The sequence below is a fragment of the Vulpes vulpes genome, chromosome 3, assembly GCF_048418805.1.
Source record: "Vulpes vulpes isolate BD-2025 chromosome 3, VulVul3, whole genome shotgun sequence".
NCBI classification, from domain to species: Eukaryota; Metazoa; Chordata; class Mammalia; order Carnivora; family Canidae; genus Vulpes; species Vulpes vulpes.
The window spans coordinates 149,734,336-149,756,865 of record NC_132782.1 but is presented as its reverse complement, the minus strand read 5'-3'; the positions used below and the strand labels follow the sequence as shown (position 1 = coordinate 149,756,865).

The 22,530-nt window shown below is 38.0% G+C and overlaps 1 protein-coding gene and 1 long non-coding RNA gene across 6 annotated transcripts in view; one reads left to right on the top strand and one right to left on the bottom strand.

Annotated features, from left to right (window-relative positions):
- Window positions 1-1,064: 1,064 nt before the first annotated feature.
- Window positions 1,065-20,174, bottom strand: ZRANB2 (zinc finger RANBP2-type containing 2). 3 transcript variants are annotated; one of them, XR_012000822.1, is made up of 11 exons: window positions 19,806-20,174; window positions 16,305-16,357; window positions 16,105-16,213; window positions 14,970-15,052; window positions 10,552-10,628; window positions 10,134-10,268; window positions 8,435-8,604; window positions 6,819-6,905; window positions 4,662-4,820; window positions 3,479-3,548; window positions 1,065-2,924 (listed from the first exon to the last, which is right to left on the bottom strand). XR_012000822.1 is itself a non-coding variant. In XM_026018064.2 (11 exons), the coding sequence occupies exons 1-10, from the start codon at window positions 19,859-19,861 to the stop codon at window positions 3,519-3,521; spliced, it is 963 nt and encodes a 320-aa protein (XP_025873849.1). In that variant the 5' UTR covers window positions 19,862-20,174; the 3' UTR covers window positions 1,065-2,924; window positions 3,479-3,518. The 3 variants fall into 3 exon arrangements, 2 of the variants coding, with proteins under 2 accessions (XP_025873849.1, XP_025873847.1); XM_026018064.2 differs by having other exon boundaries at window positions 3,479-3,552; XM_026018062.2 differs by lacking the exon at window positions 3,479-3,548.
- LOC112934603 (uncharacterized) overlaps window positions 20,144-22,530 on the top strand; it is a 76,426-nt gene continuing 74,039 nt past the window's right edge. For all 3 annotated transcript variants that reach the window (XR_012000825.1, XR_012000823.1, XR_012000824.1), the window contains exon 1: window positions 20,144-21,415. This is a non-coding gene — a long non-coding RNA (uncharacterized lncRNA). The remainder of the gene's footprint in view (window positions 21,416-22,530) is intronic.

Sequence of the window (22,530 nt, the reverse complement as noted above, 5' to 3'; positions counted from 1 at the left end):
GCTTGGGGGTAAATCCCCATTTAGCCACTCTTGTGGCTTCTCTGGGCAAGTTTTAAATTCCCTCAAGTTGCAACCTTCCTTTTTTTTTTTTTTTTTGCAACCTTCCTTTTTGTAAAACCATATATAAAGCTGACAGGAGAATCATATAATGCCTATAAATCTCTTATGACATACCTTAAACTGTCTTTTAATTAAAAACTGCCCACTCTATTTTCTAGAAATAATACAATTTCCAGCTCAGGAAAGCTACAAGGTTATTTAAAAAATATTTCATGGGATCCCTGGGTGGCGCAGCGGTTTGGCGCCTGCCTTTGGCCCAGGGCGCGATCCTGGAGACCCGGGATCGAATCCCACGTCGGGCTCCCGGTGCATGGAGCCTGCTTCTCCCTCTGCCTGTGTCTCTGCCTCTCTCTCTCTCTCTGTGACTATAATAAATAAATAAAAAAATTAAAAAAAAAAATATTTCGTGACTATATCAAAAACAGGGGGCGGAGAGGAGAAATTCCCTGCTTCTTACCAACATCTGTAACACTGGCTGTGGATGCCACGATACAAAAGATGGGAAACAAAGACTGGTTTAACTTTCATAATTGTGCCTAGAGATGGCCTTGTGTTTAGAGCTTGCCTCGAACTTAAACACTGCTAGATACCATTCAAATAGTTTAAAGGATTCTAAATGAGAACCTAAAGACAATTCAGCAGTTAAGAGAGACAGCTGTTGAGTGCTATAGTCACAGTTTTAAAAATTAATTCAAGCAGCACACTATGGAGTGCTATTTTACCGCATGAAATAAAGTGTGTGACGTCATGGTAGGAAATATTCAATGAATTTGGGTATTCTCATTAAACACACACACACACACACACACACACACACACACACACACACACACAATTTTTGAGTATCCAAAGTTATAGCTGATCATGACCTTGGTATGTTTTAAGCCAAGCACTCTTATTATGAACAGTGTGATGTAATCCAAAGGTAAATGAATATAAGGAGTTTAAAGTTTGGCACAATCGAAAGTCACAGGACTATAATAGGCTTAAAAATGAACATTAACTCAGAGCTTAAAAATTCTAATTTATTTCTCACAAATGCCACTTGATGCTTGACTCACAGCTTTATTTACATTTGTCTACAGCATCATTTCCTCATGAAATGAACTAGTACAGCTTAGTTAAACCAAATGAAATCATAATCATCTGAATTGTTTGTAAACTATTAGCTAAATTTATAACCTTGCATTTGCTTAGTACAGCCAAAGTTTCAAATACAGAAAGCACAAGAATAAACCAATGGTAACAAGTAGACTCTAGAAGATCATCTGGGCAATTTAGAAGGTGGACTTTCAAGAAGTCTGAGGCACAATTACAAGAGAGTAAAAGTTCTTGTGCAACCTACAGTAAACGTAGCAAAGAAAATTAAGACGTAAAAAAACAAGGGGAAATTCGTTGTAAAAATATTATCAAAATACTTCTACATAAGATATTTTGCTTTCATCTTTAGATCCACTGAAGAGAAAAATCACTCATTTTAAAATAAAAAACAATTTTGTTTGGTCTGTCTACTAAATACCTTAAAACCCTTACATTTTTAATTGCAGTAGACAATAATTTAAAACTAAGGAAAAAAAACCAAACAGTGGGTATTGATCCCCATGACAAAAAGTCCCCAAGCACAATTGTTGATTTCCCTTAAATATACTTACCTTGCATTGTCACTGAAGATACTGCTAAGAGAAACCTTTCTGTTTTTAAGCCAGAGGACAAAATGGAGCTCAAGTGACCAGATTTCGAGAAATAAAACAAACTCAAAGTATTTTAAGCCATAAGTAATTTCAAGTGAATAGGAACAATAAGTATTTCTGCGTGTCATGCAGAAATAAGCATTCATTTGTTACTCAGAAGAAAATTTTATGCAGTGTTTGAACATCTCAAGGCAAATAAACGTTCACTTAAATTCATAATCTCTGTTGGTCTTTCAACCCGAGAAATACACTTCTGAAGCTTTCTTCAATTTGTTCCTCATTAACTATGATTTTACCTTGTCTACACCACTGTTATGTGATAACTGCGTTTTTAAAGGATATCACATAAAGCTTCTTAAAATATTAAGATAAACATTCTGAAATGGAGGTTTTTCTCATCAATTATATCAGTAAAGAACAGAACTGGTTTTACACATCTGCTCAAAATCACATGTCAGGCAAAGAGAAATGAGTAACACCCTCTTCCTTCTGCAATTCACAAGATTTTTCTTCATTAAATGTGCTGATACAAAAGTAAAACCAGTTAAGAGAAACAAAGATTCTAAGGCACCCTCAGCTTAGGGAATTTCAAAATAAGTTTCCATTTGGCTGTTTTCAACCAGTTTTACTTTTTCTTTCAGATAAAAATCACTTTGACATAGACTAACACAAGCAGATTGACTCCTTTTCCCAGATTAACATAAACAGATTGTTTCCAACTACTTTACCACAGTCTTGCCTCCATGACCAAAGTTCAGGCAAGCCTAGGTTATCCTGTCTTCAGTCAATAGACAGTTCATATTCGGAAATGAAAAAAACAAGAGTTCAAATTAGGAAACTTCTGTCATAGCTGAAATGGTTTCAAATGAAGCAAATGGTTGTAAATAATGAATGATAAACAAGAGCATCTATTTTGGGACATTATGGCTTAAAATACTATTTACTTTTAATTTCACAAAAAAACACAGCTGTATTGTTCTGAAAAGCAATGAAAGGCATGCACCTCTACTAGCAGATTTAGCACTTCTGACCAAGTAAGACACCAACTTCTTAAAAAATATGCTTCATGCACTGTACTGATTTTTTTTTAAGATGTAAATTTTAATACATTATTTCTTTTTTGAACTTGAACGGGAACCAGAATGGGATGATCCAGAAGATGACCTGTGGTGCCTGTAAGACATAAGGAAAAAGCAGATCATCTAGTAAGCTGGAGCTGGTTATCCAGCATTCATTCATAAGACTATGAGAATATAAAAAACAAAACCTCATTTTGCTGGCAAAAATAATAATTAAAATATAAGATACAAATATATACACACAAAATTAACCAGTGTTTAGATGTTGGATGTGAGACCAGTAATAGCATAACCATAATTGAAAATTCTCTGTAATTTACAAGTATCTTCTCAAGATATAGCCACCTCTCAATTATTTAAGGTAATGAAGGAAAAGCCTTGCAAAAAATGTGTAAAATTACCGATTACATAAAACAAGGGCATATAAACTTGGAAATGGGAGTGTGACTAAATCAATCCTTGTGATACACTGTAGACAAGTGTGGTAGGTCTACATGTAAAACAAATACAGCAAGGCTTCATACTGTGTATGAGAATATATATTCTTAAATAATTACGTTTTGGAAATCTAGGTCACACAAGATGATTGTACAATTAGTTATAGGGTTATATTCATGCAGCTAATTATGAATAAGTCAATATATCAACCTGGGTAAAGTAGTGGTGTTCCGAGGGGTTGGCCCTGGGCTCAGGGTTGTTTAGTGTTTTCACCAATCACCTGGCTTATGGAATAGAGAACATGTTCATTAAGTTTAGATGACAACAAACTAGGGGGATTATATGTGGCTAAGATAAAAATTTGCAGAGTGGTAAGAAAGCAACAGAATGAATTTCATTCAAGTATGGAGTGATTTTTCTTACAAAGAAACAAATGCACAGAAACGATACTAGTTGTGTGTAACCTTAATATCTAAACTTCAAAATGTGAAGCAAAATTAATTATTCTGTACAAGAAGGAATCATGAGGTAATCCTACCACTGAACCCAGCAATAATCAGATTCTGCCTAATTCTTATATTCACAAGCTGAAAGGATATGGAAAATTTGTAAAGATTACAAAGGAAATCATTAAAATGCCTATATGATTAGATACTGAGAATGTAGAAAAAGTTAATTAAACTGAGTAATTAGCCTCTTGCAGAAAAGGCTGACAGATGACACCTGCACTTTCCAAATTTAAAAAATGTCAACAGTAAGGTGGTCAAATAAAAGGTCTTTCTCTTAAAAAAAAAAAAAAAAAAAAAAAGAAAAGAAAAGAAAAGAAAAAAGAGAAGAAAAAGAAAAAGATTTGGACCGCAAGATGAAAAATGCATTAGCTACAAGAACAATTTCCTTATAGATAAAGGGCATGAAACAGTAATTTGCTGTGGAAATTCATTTATATACATATTTAAATGAGAATAGATTTCCAATGATCTAAAATAATTTTTTTACTAGAGGCCCCAGAATTCGATGATTTCTAATATTTAATGTAAAATCAATAGCATACATTTAAAAATCAACTTCTAAATTACTTCAACATATAGCCTCTGAATTACAATCTTAAAAGACAGAAATAACCGAGAGTTGGCTATAATAATCATATACGAAAATAAAAATTTAAACAATAAAATGATCAGATAGTGGAAGAGTGGATTGATCTACAACTTTTCTAAGCAACCTGATCAAAGCACACAGGTAAACAAAGTAATTAATGGTTTTGAAGTTCAAAGTCAAAAAGTGTAACTTAAAATCGGAACAAAGAGATAATGAAAATCTAATCCTTGACTAGGAAGTTAATTTATTAAACACACTTAAGAACACCCATTCTTATTTCTACAGAAACCCAAACCTTTCGGGTGACCGTGATCTTGTTCGTCTTTTTTTTCGATCACCAGATGAAGAAGATCTAGAACGACTTCTCTTTCTGTTCCTCTCAGGAGAAGATGATGAACTTGAATAAGATCTTTTTCGTGGGGAAGAAGAGCCCCTGTGGGACCTGGAGCTGGATCTTCATTGATTGAGAAACAAATCAAACATTTCATTAAAAGAAGAAATAAGGCAGATCATTTAGTTAACAGACAGCTCCAAAAATAAACAGGATTTACAACTGAAAATTTTATAAGCAGGAATACTTACTGCATACGCAACAGAAGACTTCTGGTTCAACCATGAAAACAATTCTATTTAAGTATAATTACTTTATGTTTTAATCTTTTTAACATTCTAGGTGTTTATCACTTATAATTAAGAACCAGCTTAATATATTAAAGATTTTTTTTTTTGTAACTTAAGGCTTTCATCTTAAAGTATACATAAATAACAAAACCAAAAGGAAGTGCATTTACATGATTTTTTGTCTAGAAAACATCCTCCCATTTGGGAAACAAACATGTATGTTATATACAACTTCCTGAGGCAAATAAACAGAACAATTCCTTGTGGAATTATGCAACTTATTACTTAAGTTGCTATACAAAAGGCAGGGATAGGGGACAGCAATGAGAAAGAACAGTAACTATTAAACTGCCAAATAAATAAAAATAAAATGAGTAACTTTGAAACTTTGATTTATATTAACAGTATTTGTTTTTATGAAGGGCTACTATTCATGAAGTATGAAGTGTTGACATTCACATGTTTCAGGTAGAAGTAAATGTGCAAATGTTTAAATGCAAAGTTTTTTCTTCATTTACATATTTTGGTTGAAGGAATTTAGCTCAAACTTCCCAAAAAATTCACCTTTGGGCTTAAAATAAAATCAGAAAGCCCAAAAGGAGAATTCTTTGGAAAGTTATAAGCAATGAAAAAAATGTTTGGGAAGAACATGAAGGCTGTTCTGTAAATCTTAATTCTATTACTTCCCCAAAGGGAACTAGGACTTAAGAATCTTCACCTAAGCAGCACTCAAATAAAAGCACTAAAACATTGATAATACAGAACAATAAACTCACTTGCTCTCCATTTTGTACTGGCTTAATACAAGCTTGCATATCATTCTTTCTTCCTTTAATGTTAAATTGCAGTTGCCCTCTAATGCTACAGATTTGGCTCTAGTAAGCAATTATTTTTACCAAAAGACCTACCATTACACTTCGGGGAGAATTTCCACACAAGTGCAATCTTAGTCATTTTCTTATTCTTGTGAGGTGCTTTAAATACATGATCAATAAATCAACTTAAAAAAAAAAAAGGCAGCATATTTTGACTAAGTTTAGGAAAAACACTTCAAGAAAGTAAAGACTAATGTTTCATTTGCTTCTTCATAAATTCTTTCTACAGGTTGGACCAAATGCAACCTGAAGTTAATTAACAGTAACACTTACTTAAGACCACAACCTACCTAGACTAACAGACCACACTGTTGTTTTTTAAACCAACCATACTTCTTGATTTAATTTGTACAATTTAAGAGGACTGCTTATTCTACATATAATATTCATGTGTAGTATTCTATAATTTAATAATATTTTGTGTAATTTTAAAAAAATGGAAAAATGTATAAAATATTCCAGAAACTTTATGACATAAATGACAAAACAGTTTCTGTAAATACGGAAAGAACTGCCCTACAAAACAAAATCTGTTTTGAGGCAAGGTTAATTTTCTTCCTTTTAAAAACACAGCAAACTTTTCCTTTGCATATCTCTAACTGTATTTGAACTTTTACTGCAAACATAACTTTAATGCACTAGAGATACAGTGATAAGACTTGGCTCCATCTTCCTACTTCATCTCATTTTAGCTAGCACAAAAAAAAAAAAAATCAAACCTTGCTTGCATAATGCAAAATAGCAACCTTAATTCAATCATGGGAATGTCTTGGCACACTGCTGGCAATGAAAACATCTCATGGTGAGAAAATTAAGCTGAGGCAAGTGCATTAGTTTTCTAATGCTAAAATAAAATTGACAAGTAGAAGCAAAATAAGAGAAAAAAAGCAGCAACGCCCTCTGCAGCCTTAAATATTTTTTCTCTCTGCTTTACAGAGAGATGCTACCTCATTCACCTTGATTTCGACCCACGAGATCTCGAACGTTCTCTGGAACTGGAACGAGATCTTGACTGCGAACTGGAAGAACTTCTTGAACGGGACCTGGAACAACATGGAAGGATTTTTTTTTCCAGGACCACTTACATGAACTTTGTGATATGAAAACTGAAAGAAAAATACATATTAGAGTTCATTTTCATATAAAAAGACAACTATTTGAGATACATATATTTTCAAAAATATTTAAAGTAACTAAACATTATTATTTAAATATTTATGCCAAATTTAAGCTAATATATATTTTTAGATCAACTACCACTTTCTAAATTTGACTAAATTACTCTAGAAGTCACTCAAAATTGAACAAGTAAAAACACTAAGCATTTTCACTTCATTAACATTGAAGACTCTCTGCTCACAAATAGTTTTTAAAGCAACTCAGGACTTCACATCCAGGAATACTGAATGTTGTTTATAATTTCTTTGACAGAGCTCTAGCAATTTCCCTAATAAAACTCCTTCTGTTCCCTTAGTCTCTAACATGACACTTGAAGTATGACGACATGTGTAAGTCCATTTGTTGTTTTTCTGTCTACTCAAAGGTTAGAGAATTAAAAAGAAAATACATTAACAATAATGTCATTGTCTTAGGTAATTATATTATTGAAAAATGATACATGGGGAGTTATGGCCCTCTTAAATTTAAAAAAAATCACAAATTAAATAAAATTCACTTACTAACCTAGTATATAAATAACCTTTACCTCTTGAGATAATACCTTATTGAAAAAGATTACTATTACATTTACATCTTAAAATTACTATCTTTATAATCACAATTGTATGCTCTCAGGCTTTACAGTACTCAAACAAAAATATATTAAGTATTCAAACAAGCTGTTTTTATCCCTAAATACCGTTAAAATTAATTGCCCATGGTTTCACTGTACTGTGAATAGGAATTCTTCAAGAGAACATTGCCTATATGAGGTACTGCTTTTGCTCGCCTAAAATTTTATTTTCATTGTTGACTAATCAGGTAATTTTATTGAAATTTTACATTTCTAGCAATGTAATATTCAAGTACACCAACTAAATCCTTTTTCCTGGACATCTCAAAATCATGAGCATTAGGGCAATAGAACCAATATATCAGAAATTTGCTCCTTTATTCAAAATACCTTTAACCAAATAAATTATTAAACTACTGTATATTAAAAGCAATATGTCTAAGAAGTGTCTAGAAAAGTGTCTAGAAAATTTCCATACTAGCCTTTAACATCACTTTACCTGAAAGTTCCTAAATGTAAACTATCTTTTACATAACTAAATCTCACTATGTGTAATGATTTAAACGAATTTTTAAAGTCTACTTTAAGAAAGGCATGGTGCTAAAAATGAACCAAGGAAATTTCACACATTAAAACTTTGCAATTCTGAAAATACTGGATAATAACTTCATGGCACTAAGAAATAATTATTTTGTAAGAAATAATTATATTATGTTGACTTGAATAAAATCCCTAAGGTACAAAGGAAAGCTTATTCAGTAAAGAAAAACAAAATTTATAAATAAAGAAGTTAGATACTGACATTTTGACTGGTGTTACCCTTGACCTGTACCCGTTTACCTGGACCTAGACCTTGAACTTGAGGGGGAGGATGAGCGTGATGAAGATCGTGAATGTGAAGATCGGGACTTTGAGCGACTTCGTCTATTAGATTTCTTTTTATTACTATCTTCTTCTTCACTGGCATCAAGATTATATTTTGAGAGATCAGCATCATCTTCATCCTCATCCTAACAAAAATTCAATTATTTAGACATTTGGATACGATCTACTAGGAATGCTGAACAGTTCTGTGCCCTGGACATCTCCATATGGATACATGGTATCATCAAGGGATACGATATCATCAATATCTCAGCAATGTCTCAATCCTAAAATCTGCCTACAGTATTACTTATCTCAGATACACAGATTATCTCAGACATTTCAACAAAGTAAACCTGGAACTCATATTATTTCTTCTTTTTCAGTCACAATGTATTACCAAGTAAGCTGCCAAGAATTTTCAATTTTAGGGGCACCTGGGTGGCTCAGTGATTGAGCATCTGCTTTTGGCTCAGATCATGATCCTGGGCTTCTAGGATTGAGCCCTGCTTCAGGTTCCCTGCAGGCAGCCTGCTTCTCCCTCTGCCTGTATCTCTGTCCACCCCCCCCCCCAACATCTCTCTCATGAATTAAAAAAAAAAATTAATTTTTTTTTCAATTTTAACCCCTTAAAAATCCTTGAATCCATCTTTAGTCTTAGTTCAGAACTTTTACTCTCTTCTCCAGTCTACTACAGTATTACCTTTCACTTGGTCTCCTTAAATCTAGAGATCCATCCTGCCTCCCCACTACCTCAATATATTGACTGTTACTACCTTGAAACAGGTCAGATAAACATACCTCATTTGCTAAGAAACAACCTTTAGAAATGGTTTCAGTCATCTGTGTAGTTGCATTTGAGGGATTCTTATGATGAGACCTCAAAGTGTACCTATAATGGTATCTATACATCAGGCCATAGAACTTTATACTCTGGCCTCGAATACCACCTGACCTGATGGTAGTGGCTGTCCCTCTCACCACATTCTGCCCTCTGCTCTAATCAATCACATTACCTTATGAATGATTTTTTGATGTTGTTTATTTCCTATTTAAATGACTTTTATTTGCTGTTCTCCACCTGAAAGTGTTCTGACCACAGCTCCTGAAGCCAGCATGTAGTATCATTCTATCATTCAAGATCTCAGCTCAAATTTCACCTCCCTAGAAAATCTCCCCATCCACTGAAACCAAAGTAGATCTTCTCATGATGTGTTATCACATTTGTCTTTATAACATCATTGCTACTTAAATTATCTTGTCCATTTATGTCTTATCCATTTATGTCTTTCCCCTCTAGAATTGAAGTTCCATTAAAAGAAGGATGGTTTGGGCAGCCCTGGTGGCTCAGTGGTTTAGCGCCACCTTCGGCCTGGGGCGTGATCCTGGAGACCCGCAATCGGGTCCCATGTTTCTGTGTCTCTAATAAATAAATAAAATCCTAAAAAAAAAGGAAAAAAAAAAAAAAAGAAAAAGAAAAAAGATGGTTCGGTCTCCGTTATTCTATTTCCAGAGGCAGTATAGTGCTTGGAAGAGTAAAGCTCAAAACCTTTTTTGACAACAAATGAATATATAGAACCTACCTTCACTACTGGACAAAGATCACTGAAAGACTCATGTTATATTCATAGCTCAAATAAAACTCAGGAGAACATAAGACAAGGAAATCATTTACCTCATCTAATTTATATTTAGAAAGATCTTCATCCTCATCCTCTTCTTCTCCCTCAGACTCTTTGTCTTCAACTTCCTTTAAAATAGATGCAGGACCAACTGCCTTCCCTCTGTATTTTTTCTTTTTACGTCCAAACTAGAGAAAAAGTTTCATGATATTTCTGTCAGCTAAAAATGTTTTAAAATTACTATTTTTCTAAAAAATTCCTTTTATATATTTAAGTCAATATGCATTTTCAAGTTAATTGTTAAAATTATATATTTAAGCCAATCAGGACTTCTTTAAAAATTGTCAGCTGCTTTAAAAGAATCAATGTGTACTTACAAAAATAAGATATATATTTATTATTCCTTTGCATTTAAGACGTTTTTAACGTTTTCTATTTTGTGTTCAACCTGCACACTAGTGTATAGCTTACCTCATCGTATTCGCCATCAGACTCTTCTCTTTCTATATATTCAACGTTTTCTCTTTCATTAAAACCACCACCATAGCCTAAAAAGGGAGGGGACATAAACTGTTACCCTATGACAATTCATTAAAATAACAAAAACGTAATAAAATCATCTCCCAGCATTAGAAAGAAAGAAAAATCTCATCAATGACATTTGCCTAGCTAATAAATTACTAGTTTAAAAAAAAAGCACATTAAAAAACATCAGAACAAAAAAAAAAAAAAAAAAAAAACAAAACATCAGAACAGTGTCAAAGTTAGACACCTTGGCTAAAAAAAACCTGTTGCTACACTTCTAGCTCTTCTCAATTTCAAAATATCCTGTATGACTTAGACTATGCATGGAATACACAAGCGGAAAAACGACTTTCTTCTGTAATTTATCATGGTTCTTATGGGAGGACTGGGCTCAGTAAGAACTAAAAACCAAATTTCACTGATTACTAGCTATAGATAGTCTGAAATCTTTTGATATGTTGAAATTTTGCTGAGCTAAAATGTAGCTAGGGTTTGGAACAGTCCTAATTATAAAAAAACAAATACGATGACATAATAAAAGAACACCCAAATTCATTTTAATACAATTATTTTTAACATACTGTTAAAAGTCGCTGAGGTACAATAAAATAGGCAGTAGACTTTTAAACTGAAAATATTCTATTAAAAAATACTCAAGATCAGCAAATCATAATTCTTTGATGTCACAGCCAACATCTTCAATTGGACTGACAGTTTTTTGACACACACTTAAGAGGAGCTGGGGTTACTTTTAGAGAAAGTGAGTGAGATTGTGAATAAATCTCCCACTGGAAAAATGATGGAGATGTATGTAGGCAAGGGCAACATCACCTAACTACTTCATAGGCTGCAGAGCAGTGGCAGTACATAAAAGCAGTGATTCCAAGGCTTAAGGATTTTATGAACCAGCAAAATGCTAAATAAATTTGAGCAAGAAAGTATTTTTTAAAAATTTAAGATACATGACTTTAAAATGATCGCTCATGGGCATTTAAAAAAAACGATCACTTACCCTACCATCATTTTATAAGAGTCACAAATAGAAGGGATAACTGTCCCAACAAAATAATGTAATAAGTTTAACTTTCTTAAAAAAAAAAAAACCAAAAAACACAATCATCTTCATTATAATTTATACCAGTGAAAACTGAATGTGTCAGTGCTTATCCCTCAAATACTTGCATGTGATCCCTTTCCTTCTCTTCCTACCTTATTTCAGAGACAATATGGACTTCAATTGTGATATACAAGAATTTCCTTTTGCTTCTATACATGACATACAAATGAAGAGTGTATTAAACACCAGTAACAATTTTTCCTTAGTAAAATCTTGGCTCTAGCTTTTCAGAAATTAAATATAAAAAGACAAAAACAAGTGAGTATATGCTGAACCTCAAGAAAACAGCTCATATTCAATACTAATTTTTAGATTATAAATACTGTGGAAATTTATAATTCAATATAGTTTCTTACGTCTAGGTATATTTAATATAATATCAATGTCTTGAGATTAAGGTAGGAGTAGTCTAATAAACAACAAATTTTAAAACATGACCACTAATAGAGACCTAAGCTTCCAAGTACTTAAAAGTAGAAAAAAAAAAAAAAAAAACTTCACAGGATCTAGATGGAATATTCACTTTAAGAGATGATGAATAGTAAAGATCTAAACTTCAAAAACTTAAAAGAAAAGCTAAAACTAAAACAAACCAAAAAACCCACCACAGAATTTAGATGGAAATTCACATAGGAAAAAATTAAAAGCAAAGTGAATACAATGCAATAGCATGATTGTCTTCAGGTCAGCAGTGCAGAAAAATGCCTGATAGACTATTTATATGTGGAAACATGTGAAAATACTAAATTCTACTTAAAATCAGTAGTTGGGCTTTTAGAGTTCTTTGTTCACATTCAAGGAATCTGCAGCTGGGGATCCCTGGGTGGCGCAGCGGTTTAGCGCCTGCCTTTGGCCCAGGGCGCGATCCTGGAGAACCGGGATCGAATCCCACGTCGGGCTCCCTGCAAGGAGCCTGCCTTCTCCCTCTGCTTGTGTCTCTGCCTCTCTCTCTCTCTCTCTCTGTGTGACTATCATAAATAAATAAATTAATTAAAAAAAAAAAAGGAATCTGAAGCTGAAAAATGACATGGCAAATAAATTATTGCAGGATTCAGAAAGTGACCTATAATTCACAAGTAATTTTCCATAGGTATATAGGTAAAACTACTTTAAAATATATCGCAGCAAACATAAAGCTATTTTCATGTTTTCATACAGGCTACAGAAAAAGAACTGAATTTTTGACAAGAACGCAATTACTAAAGTATAAATAAACTATACAAAAATAGGAGAATGGCTAATTATTTGTATAATTATTTGAAGGGATAATGCAGAAGTCAGCAATCTTTCAGTAGCACATCAAGTTTTCTTTTACTTGCAGACTATCCCACGCTTAGGAAATGTTCCCCAGAACCTTGGACTTCCTTATTAAAAACAGTAAAGAGACACTGAGGAGCAAAGCTATAGGCTATTTCAACCTTCAGCAAAGACAATCAGTTATAACCAAAGAACTAGCTATAGCCAAAGAAGTGGGAAAGGGTCAAGATATCAGAATCATAGGAAAAAAGACTGAGTAAAGGAAAAGTAAGAAGACAGCAAACTTTGAGGATTGATTTTAGTTGTTAGACTATAGTTTTCGCAATAGTGGAACTTTAAAGAAGAGTCACAAAACAGATCAAAGAATATGAAGAGATAAAAAGCTCTTTGGAAATTTAAAAAAACCGATAAAGATTTTGGATTTTATCCTAAAAACAAGACCATTTTAAACCAATTAGGTCTTCACTTTGGAAAAAAAGTAAAACATCTCTGGCTACCAACAGGGCAGGAGGCAGAATGTGTAGAGACATCAGCTCAACGGCGATTTCTCCAAGACAAGATAAAGTGGTATTTCTACTACCTAGGGGAGTGGTGGAAAAGCATCCTGGAGGGAGTAGAGGAGAAATGAAGGAGTTACTAAGGACATCTAGATTTCTGGCTTACGCAAAAAGCACGTGGTGGGGAGCACGAATCATGAGAAAGAGATCACTTAGAAGAGGGCCAGGTCCTGGGGGAAAATTATGAGCTCAGTTTGGATATAATAAGTCTGACATTTACATGGTAACGTTGAATAGGCAGCTGGATATATAGGTCAAAGGAGTCTCAGCTGAAGACATACACCTGAGTACCATGGTGTGCCATAGGTTACTTAAACTTAGGGCTTAGGGAAACAACGCCCAAAAAATAAAGAGCAAAGAAAGAAAACCTAGGGATTGGACCTTAAAGAACCTCAACAGTCTGTGGACAGGCAGAAGATGGCGAACCTAAAAAGGACACAAATTACCTGAGGTATGGGAAGAAAAAAGATAAAAAAAGATAGAAGACATCTTTTATGTTTTAGGAGGGGAAGGAGGGGAAAAAAGGGGAGATTCTTATTAAAAGGCCCCAATCTACTCAGTTAGTACAAAGGCCAAAAATAGGAGTGAGGTAGGATTTGAAGATTGAAAAAGAAAAAGTATCTAGGGCATTGGACTATAATCTCACATTAGAGATTATTTAAAAAACAAAAACACAGGGGGAATAAAACAAAGATTTCAGTTACAGTCTTGAATGTCCAAATCCAGACGATTCTTGAAAGCTCACGGGTCTCCTATTCCTAGAAACCAGAGTGGAAGTGGTCTGAAGTTCTCAAGGAAAAGAAAACAGGGAAGTAGTTTAGTAAATAAGTCTGACAATGGTAACTATATAAAGAAGAAAACCTTTGATTATATGACGTATGAGTCACTACGTGATAAAATCAGATTTGAAGTATACGGATAATGTGGTTGGGCTAACTGCTGGTAACTGAAACACTATATAGTTAGGTAAATCATCTCACCACAGAACACACAGAGCCAGTGGTAACCGACTACTTTGGTCAGTGCTTACCAAACACCATCCAAATCACCGACGAATTTCAGGGACCCACACTCCAAGAGCTTTCACAGTTCTGTTTTGAAATCTGTATTTTTAAAGTTTCCCAAATAACTCCAATGCACAGCCAACTTTGAGAATTACTGCCTAAGCTTTAGACAAGTACCTTAAAAGGTGCCTCTCTGCCCTTCTTAATTTGTGAGCATAGGACTCTCTACCACTGTACTTAGTAAAATGGGATATTAGGAAACAAAAAGTCTTTTTTTGAGTGGGAGAGAAAAATATCCAGTTAAAAAACCTAAGGGCAGAACAGATGGAACGATCAACTACTGTGCTCTTATAAGAGAAGGTCATTGAATTGTCCATTAAACTTTTAGTTCTTTTGAAATCATTTAGTTAGAACATGATCGGATTTTACCTGTTCTTTCTTCTAACTTAGCATATTTCGGAGTATTACACATGTTACACTCTGATCTTCTGGCCCAATTCACATTACTGCACCTTTAGAAGAGACAAATACGAAATTAGTAGGCTATACTACAATATAGGGGAAAAAATAAATTTTTAGACATTCTAGAATTTTAATTTTAAAATAAAAATTAGGATAAAACCACTACCATAAAGAACCATTTATAAAGGATACTGCAAACAAAGAAAATGTGTGGATTCCAACAAAAGACTGAACTATTTAAGCAGAGAAGCAAGAGCTATATGGTTTGAAGAGTGCATTTGTCATTTTTTTTCAAAAACATGAGACAAATCATACAGAGATTTTGATGCCTTGGGGGGAAAATTCATTTTAAATTAAAAGTTTTACTAATTTTTCAGTTTCTAAATTAACCTCAAAGGACAGTAAAGTTATACCTTCCAAACATTTACATTTTTAAAAATTTTTTTTTTTTTGAGGAATCAGTTCAAGCACTGCATTTCAGAGCATTATCAAATCCAATGACTTAATCTGTTAGAGAATTGTCCAATATAAGTGTAATAACCACAGTATCAGAAACTTATGTAAGACCCTCTTCTGATTCAGTCCTTTCTCATATATTTATCTGCACAACAGAAAAAGATGGAAGTTGGAAACAACCTATACAGAACTTGAAAATCAAAAGTATTAAGGAAAACTACCTCATTAGAGATAGTTATGGCAAAGAACCTATGATTCTAAAACTACTTTGTAAAAACACAGAATGTATCTTGTAGTATATTTCCTATTAAAGATAGAGGCTAAAAGTTATTGAGATTTTTCAGTAATAAAAAGAAGTAGGCTTTAGTGGTTTTAAATAGCCCTTCCTCTTTTTTTTTTGAATGGGAGCTTACCTTAGGCATTCATTTACCAGTACACATCATCCATCACAATAAAAACTAACACTACCATTAAAATAATAGAATTTAAAAATTCTTTATACTTCTTTATCAGATAGACTAATCAATACATCTTTGATTTAAATGATTTCCCTGGTTTGTTAATGTGCCTAGTAAGAACTGGAAATATTAATAAGCAGTGGCTAGACATATTATGGAAGAAAAAGTAGATAATTTAAAACACATACGTTTTGCACTGCCAGTCATTAGCACTAAAAAGGCCTCGGCTTTTTTCTGCAAGTGTCTTCCCTATTTCAGTACCCCCAGCTTTCATCATCTTAGCCTCGGTTGTTTTCTCTGAAAATAGGAAAATAATGCGTTATGAAACTGGGGAAATTAAAAAAATGATCTGTATACAGTCATAATAGAAGCTTCCTTAAATGCTTACCCCGACCACATCTATTACAGCTGGTTCTTCTGGCAAAGTTTACATTTCCACATCTGAAAATAAACAATATAAGGATGTCATTTAAATCTACAGAATTCTTAAAATTCTAAATGCGTAACTTTTTAACGTGCCCTTACTGTATCACCTGCATCCAGAACTTATGCCATCTCAGTCACATAAGTTACAAAACAAAAACAAAAAACCAACAACCCCCCCCTCAACAAAATCACAATGTAAATGGAAAAAACTTAATATTTAAAGTCACAAGTCCAGGATAAGAAATTCCAACCTTTCACTAACTGGTTATGGGGATCCTGGTTGAGTCATTTAGGATCTGTGTGCTTCAGTGTTCTATTAGCACCTATCACTGACTGTAACAAAATCCCCTTGGCAAAGTTCAAGTGAGGTATGACTGCACTTCAGTAATTACTGCGGGGGCACCAAGTAAAAAAAAAAAATTCAAAATGACTCCTAATAAAGAAAATAAGATATACACAAAAATGTAATCAATATTATGAGAAATACATAATCCTACAGATGGGCCAATGGGGAAAATATAGATAGATAAATCAGAGGCGGCTTCATGGATCTTGACAAGATAATCTCTTTACAAGCAGGAGATGGAATTTAAGGAAAGAAAATAGGTTATACCAACTAAAACTATAGCTTCGATTGCAAGGAAATGGGGAGTTTTCTGGGGATATTTATCAAAACTCTGAAACCTAGTTGAAAAAAATAACCAACCACAACCAACAAACTCAACATGATGCAACACAGTACCACTTGATGTTTATATTCAGCAAACTTAAAACAACCATCAGGTTCACTAACAGTGGTCTTAACACTGCATCTGCATATTGTAAAAGCATGGTAAATGCTCGGAATGACATGCAAAGCTTAAATCTTAAAAAGCTGATTTCTTTTAGTTGTTCTACTAGAATAAAATAAGCACGTAATATGGAACGGCCACTAAACTGAGTGCTCCAAATAATTCTTACATCTTTCTTTCCCTTTAATATGCCTTACGGGGATCCCTGGGTGGCACAGCGGTTTGGCGCCTGCCTTTGGCCCAGGGCGCGATCCTGGAGACCCGGGATCGAATCCCACGTCAGGCTCCCGGTGCATGGAGCCTGCTTCTCCCTCTGCCTGTGTCTCTGCCTCTCTCTCTCTCTCTATCATAAAAAAAAAAAAATAATAATAATATGCCTTATGACTCAAATAAGCATTGAAAATATATCCTGTGGGGCACCTGGGTGGCTCAGTGGGTTAAGCACCTGCCCTCAGCTCAGGTCATGATCCAAGGGTCCCGGGATCGAGCCCCGCATCAGGCTCCTTGCTCAGTGAGGGGTCTGCCTCTGTCTCTCCATCTCTCTGTCCCTCCCCGATTGTTCTCTAATAAATAAAATCTTTAAAAAAAATCTTGAATATATGCACTGTAAGAATAATAGTCTATTTGCATATTCGCAACGAGCTGAATGTACTTAGACCTACGTCAAATATTTGCCCATGCTATCATTAATGCTGTCACAGGCATGTCGTTCTACAAGTAACCAACACAAAAATCAGAAGTTGTGTTATCTTTCGAACGTTTTCCATAGTATCCTTTAGAGCGATGCTGTTCTTGCATATGAATCCATTCGATTCCATGCTATTAAGCAGACCTGATCCTTGAGATCATCTTAATCTTTATGCAAATGAGTTGTCAATTAATTATGAAATAAATCTGACGGATGTTTCACTTAAACTACTTAAAATGTGGGGAATCCCCGGATGGCTCAGCGGTTTAGCACCAACTTCAGTGCAGGGCGTGATCCTGGAGTCCCGGGATAAAGTCCTATGCATGGAGCCTGCTTCTCTCTCTGCCTGTGTCTCTGCCTCTCCCTCTCTCATGAATAAATAAATAAAATGCAAATATATATATATATATGCGCTTAAAACATGAATGGGTGTCAAATATTGGGGAACTACAGGCTACCTGCACGAAGCCTGCTTTTCTTCTTCCTGTGTCTCTGCTTCTCTGTGTCTCAAATAAATAAAAAAAAAAAAAAAAAAAAAAAAAACTTAAAATGTGAATGGGCGTCAAATATTGGGGAACTACAGGCTCCCTGCACGGGGCCTGCTTCTCCTCTGCCTGTGTCTCTGCTTCTCTCTCTGTGTCTCAAATAAATTAAAAAAAAACAACAACTTAAAATGTGAATGGGCGTCAAATATTGGGGACTACGGGCTCCACATCCTTTAAGGAGGCAACGTGTGAGGACGTTGTGTGAGCTGACCTTTCTAGAACTACCACCAACCAATTGCTACCAATGCAGAGCCTTCATCTCCGGGATACTTCCCCGCTGGACACCCCATCCAGGCTCCCGGGTATTCATCGATAAGGGCGCTATCCGACCCTGGCGTCTCAGTCCAGTTAAATAACCTACTTAACGGGGTCTGTAAGCCACAGACCTGGAAATCACACCCCGCGTTTGCTTGCTTCCAACTCTCGTCCTTACTATACCAGGGGCTCTACCGCGTGTGTGGCTGCTAGCTCAAGAGCACGAGATGCAGGATTTTAATCTGGATCCGAAGTGTGCGCGCTCAAGGTTCCGGGCGCTTCCTTTCCGTGCGCTCCCAATCAGGCACCGCGTGTGTATGTCTGTGCTCGGGCGGGAGCCTTCGGGGAGAACCCGGCCGTGGCACACACAGCACCCCGGCTCCCGCAACGACGTTACAAAAAAAAAAAAAAAAAAAAAAAGGCTGGGCCGCTGAAGCACGTGCTTGCCTCTCTGCTGCGGGGATGGGATCTCAGGGCTGAGCAGGCAAAAAAAAAAAAAAAGGGCAGAACAACAACAAAATAACACAGGCCTCTTGCATTTCGGCTGTTAGCGGGTGATTAAAGATCAAATAAAGAGAAAAGGAGAGGAAAAAAAAAAGAAAGTCCGAATTTCCTGAAAATCAAAGCAAACGCAGGCAGTGTCTCGGGGAGGGGAGGGGAACGGAGGGGATGGGGGAGGCCCACGCATTAGGGAAGAAAGCGAAAATTGGAAAGTCTAAAAACCCAGGCGGAGGACGAGGAGCCAAAGGGCCGAGACGGAGGAAGGCGCTTCCCGCGGACCGGAGGAAAGTTCTGCAGGAGGAGTCACGTGGGCAGGTGCACGGGGCGCGTGGGGGGGGGGGCGGGGGCGCGCGCGCGGGGGCGTCTGGGAGCGCGCGGGGCTCGGGGGCGCGCGCGGGGGCCGCGGGGGCGGCGGGGTCGCGGCCCAGGCAGCCCGCGTGGCCCCGAGACGCCGCCGCGTCCCCACCGCCGCGCCCCGCCGAGGCTCCCGAGGCCGCTCGCGGCGAAGAGCCGGGAACCTGCTTCCCGCCGCCGGGGCGGGGGTGGGGGGCGAGGGCGGGGGGGCGCCGGCGGTTCGCCGCCTGCACCCGGCCCGGGCGATCCGAGCCCCCGCCGACGCCGACGCTGACGGAACCGGGGCCCTCACACCCTCGACCCCGACCCGGGCCCCTTCGCGGACTCACTTTTTGTCAGGGCAGATCCAGTCTCCGTCGCTGACTCGGAAATTCTTGGTCGACATCTTGGCCGCCGCCGCCACCGCCGCCCGCAGCTGCGTCTTCGCAGGAGGAAGCGGGCTGGGGCCTCGCGGCCGCCCGGGGCTGCCCGCTGCGCGCCTGACTCCGACGCGCGCCCGCGCCCCGCGGTGACCGAGACGCGCACGGGCCCGGGGTGAGCGTGAACGCCGTCGCCGCGGCCCGACGCCCGGGACACGGTTCTCCGGCCGGAGGACTTGTAGCGCACACGCAGGCTCCGCAGCCGAACCCTCAGGCGCCGCAGGGGCCAGCCCGGGCGGGAGGCCTTCGTGGCACCGGCGGCCTCGGAGAGCCCCCTGCGGGCGGGAGGACCCCACGGGGAAGTACTTCCGGTCACGTGGGCCGGGCCGGGCGGCCAGGCGGAAGTGACGGCAGCCGGGGTCGCGCGTGGGGTCGCGGGGGCGTGGCAGCTGCTTTAACCCGCGGTTAGGGACGCTGCTGTTTGCGCACGCGGCGCTCTGACGTCATTTAGAGACTCGCTGCTTTCGACACCTGCGTAGATGCAGCGCCTTAACCCTTATGCGCGTGCAACCGGGGTATTTGCCAGCGTTGTTGGAATTTTGTCTTTGACCCATTGCTTTTCTCCGGGGGGTGGGACATTCTCTTGTGTGTTTTTTTTTAATTTTATTTTTTTATTATTTTTTAAAGATTTATTTATTTATTTATGATAGACATAGAGAGGAGAGAGGCAGAGACACAGGCAGAGGGAGAAGCAGGCTCCACGCAGGGAGCCCCACGTGGGACTCTATCCCGGGTCTCTAAGATCAGGCCCTGGGCCGAAGGTGGCGCTAAACCGCTGAGCAACCCCCCGGGCTGCCCGGTTTATTATTATTATTATTATTATTATTATTATTATTATTATTATTTAAATTAGTTTGTTTATAAACTACAAGGATAGTCGGTGGTAGAATACGCAGCACCCCCCCTCTCCCGCGAGGTACCCCCAGGTTCCTCTTAGGCCGCAGCACGTGCGTGCAGGTGTCCAGCTGCTCCGTTGTGCCGCCTCCGTCCCAGCGACGCTCCCGCGAACGCTCTTAGGCACGAGGTGACCAAGCGCGAGGCTTCCTAAGGTCGCAGCAGGCGCCTGGAGGGAGGACGTCGTCCGCTACTGCTGGTCCCAAGAACGTCTTCTCACCTGGTGGCTGGCAGGTGGCAGCTGTTGTTGATCTTATTCTGCCTTGAGAACTGGTTATGTGTTCTCACTTTGAAGATTGATGGATCTTCGGTGGCCTTGAGTAATTGTGTGTGTGTGTTTTTTTTTTTAATCTTGGATGTGTTGAGTATATCATGTTGCGTACACTCTGGGTTCCTGTGAAAAGGCTTTGGGGGACTATTGATGATCTGTTTTATTTTTTTAAGATTTTATTTATCTACTCATGAGAGACAGAGAGGGGCAGAGACACAGGCAGAGGGAGAAGCAGGCTCCATGCAGGGAGCCCGACGCGGGACTGGATCCCGGGTCTCCAGGATCAGGCCCTGGGCCAAAAGCAGGCACTAAACTGCTGGGCTACCGGTGCTGCCCTGTTCGGTTTTAAAAGGCGGTGGGTCCAGTTTGATTTAGATCCACAAGTTCAAATTCGGTCTCACTTTCCGTGCACACTGGTCCCTTTCAGCTCAGCTCTCAGAGGCGTTATTCTGCTTGGAGCCTGCCCTATACGGGCAGCACCCCAGCATTATTTTGGAGCTCGGGCAGTATGTTAATTCCTGGTATCTGCGGTTTTGCTTTCCCTTGGTTTCAATTTTTTTAAAGATTTTATTTATTTGTTCGTGAGAGACACAGGCAGAGGGAGAGGCAGAAGCAGGCAGGCTCCATGCAGGGAGCCCGATGTGGGACTCCATCCCATGTCTTCAGGATCCTGCCCTGGGCCCAAGGCAGGTGCTAAACCACTGGGCCACCCGGGCTGCCCGCTTTCCCTGGTTTCAGTTAACCTGTGATCAACTATGAGAAGCAGATGATTCTCCTTCTGACTCATCCTCGGACAGTTACAAATGCCTGTTATACACCTCCCTTCATCTCATCCTACAGGCATTTTAGCATTTCACATAGAAAGAAAAGGTTGAGGAGCACCTGGATGGCTGGTCTGGTTGAGCATTCAGCTCAAGTCATGATATCAGGGTTGTGAGATGCAGCCCCACGTCAGGCTCTGGGCTCAGGGCAGGGTCAGCTTGAGATTCTCTTTCTCCTTCTGTCCCTACCCCCAGCCCCCAACCCTGCCCTGCTTGCACATACACTTCCTAAATAAATACAATCTAATAAAAGGGTGAGTAAAGTCCAAAAATATACTTTAAGAGTGAGAGACCACATTAATATAAATTTTATTACAGTATATTATTGGAATTGTTCTATTTCATTATTAGTTCTTGCCTGGTTTATAAATTAAGCTATAATTTATCATAGCAATGAATGTAGAGGGGAAAAAAAACAGTATACATAGGGTTTTATCTGCAGTTTCTGGCATCTTTCTGGGGGGTGTTGGAACGTATCCCCGGTTGAAAAGGGGAGGCTACTGTAGTTTAAATTGTAGTTCATTTCACAGAACTTTGCTAAACAGCTTTGTGTTTTTCTGCAAATTCTTAGTTCAGGTGTGAGAACCATTTATGTGGGTTTATGCATAGAATTTGGGGGTCCCCTTCTACAGATCTCCCCTTTTGATAC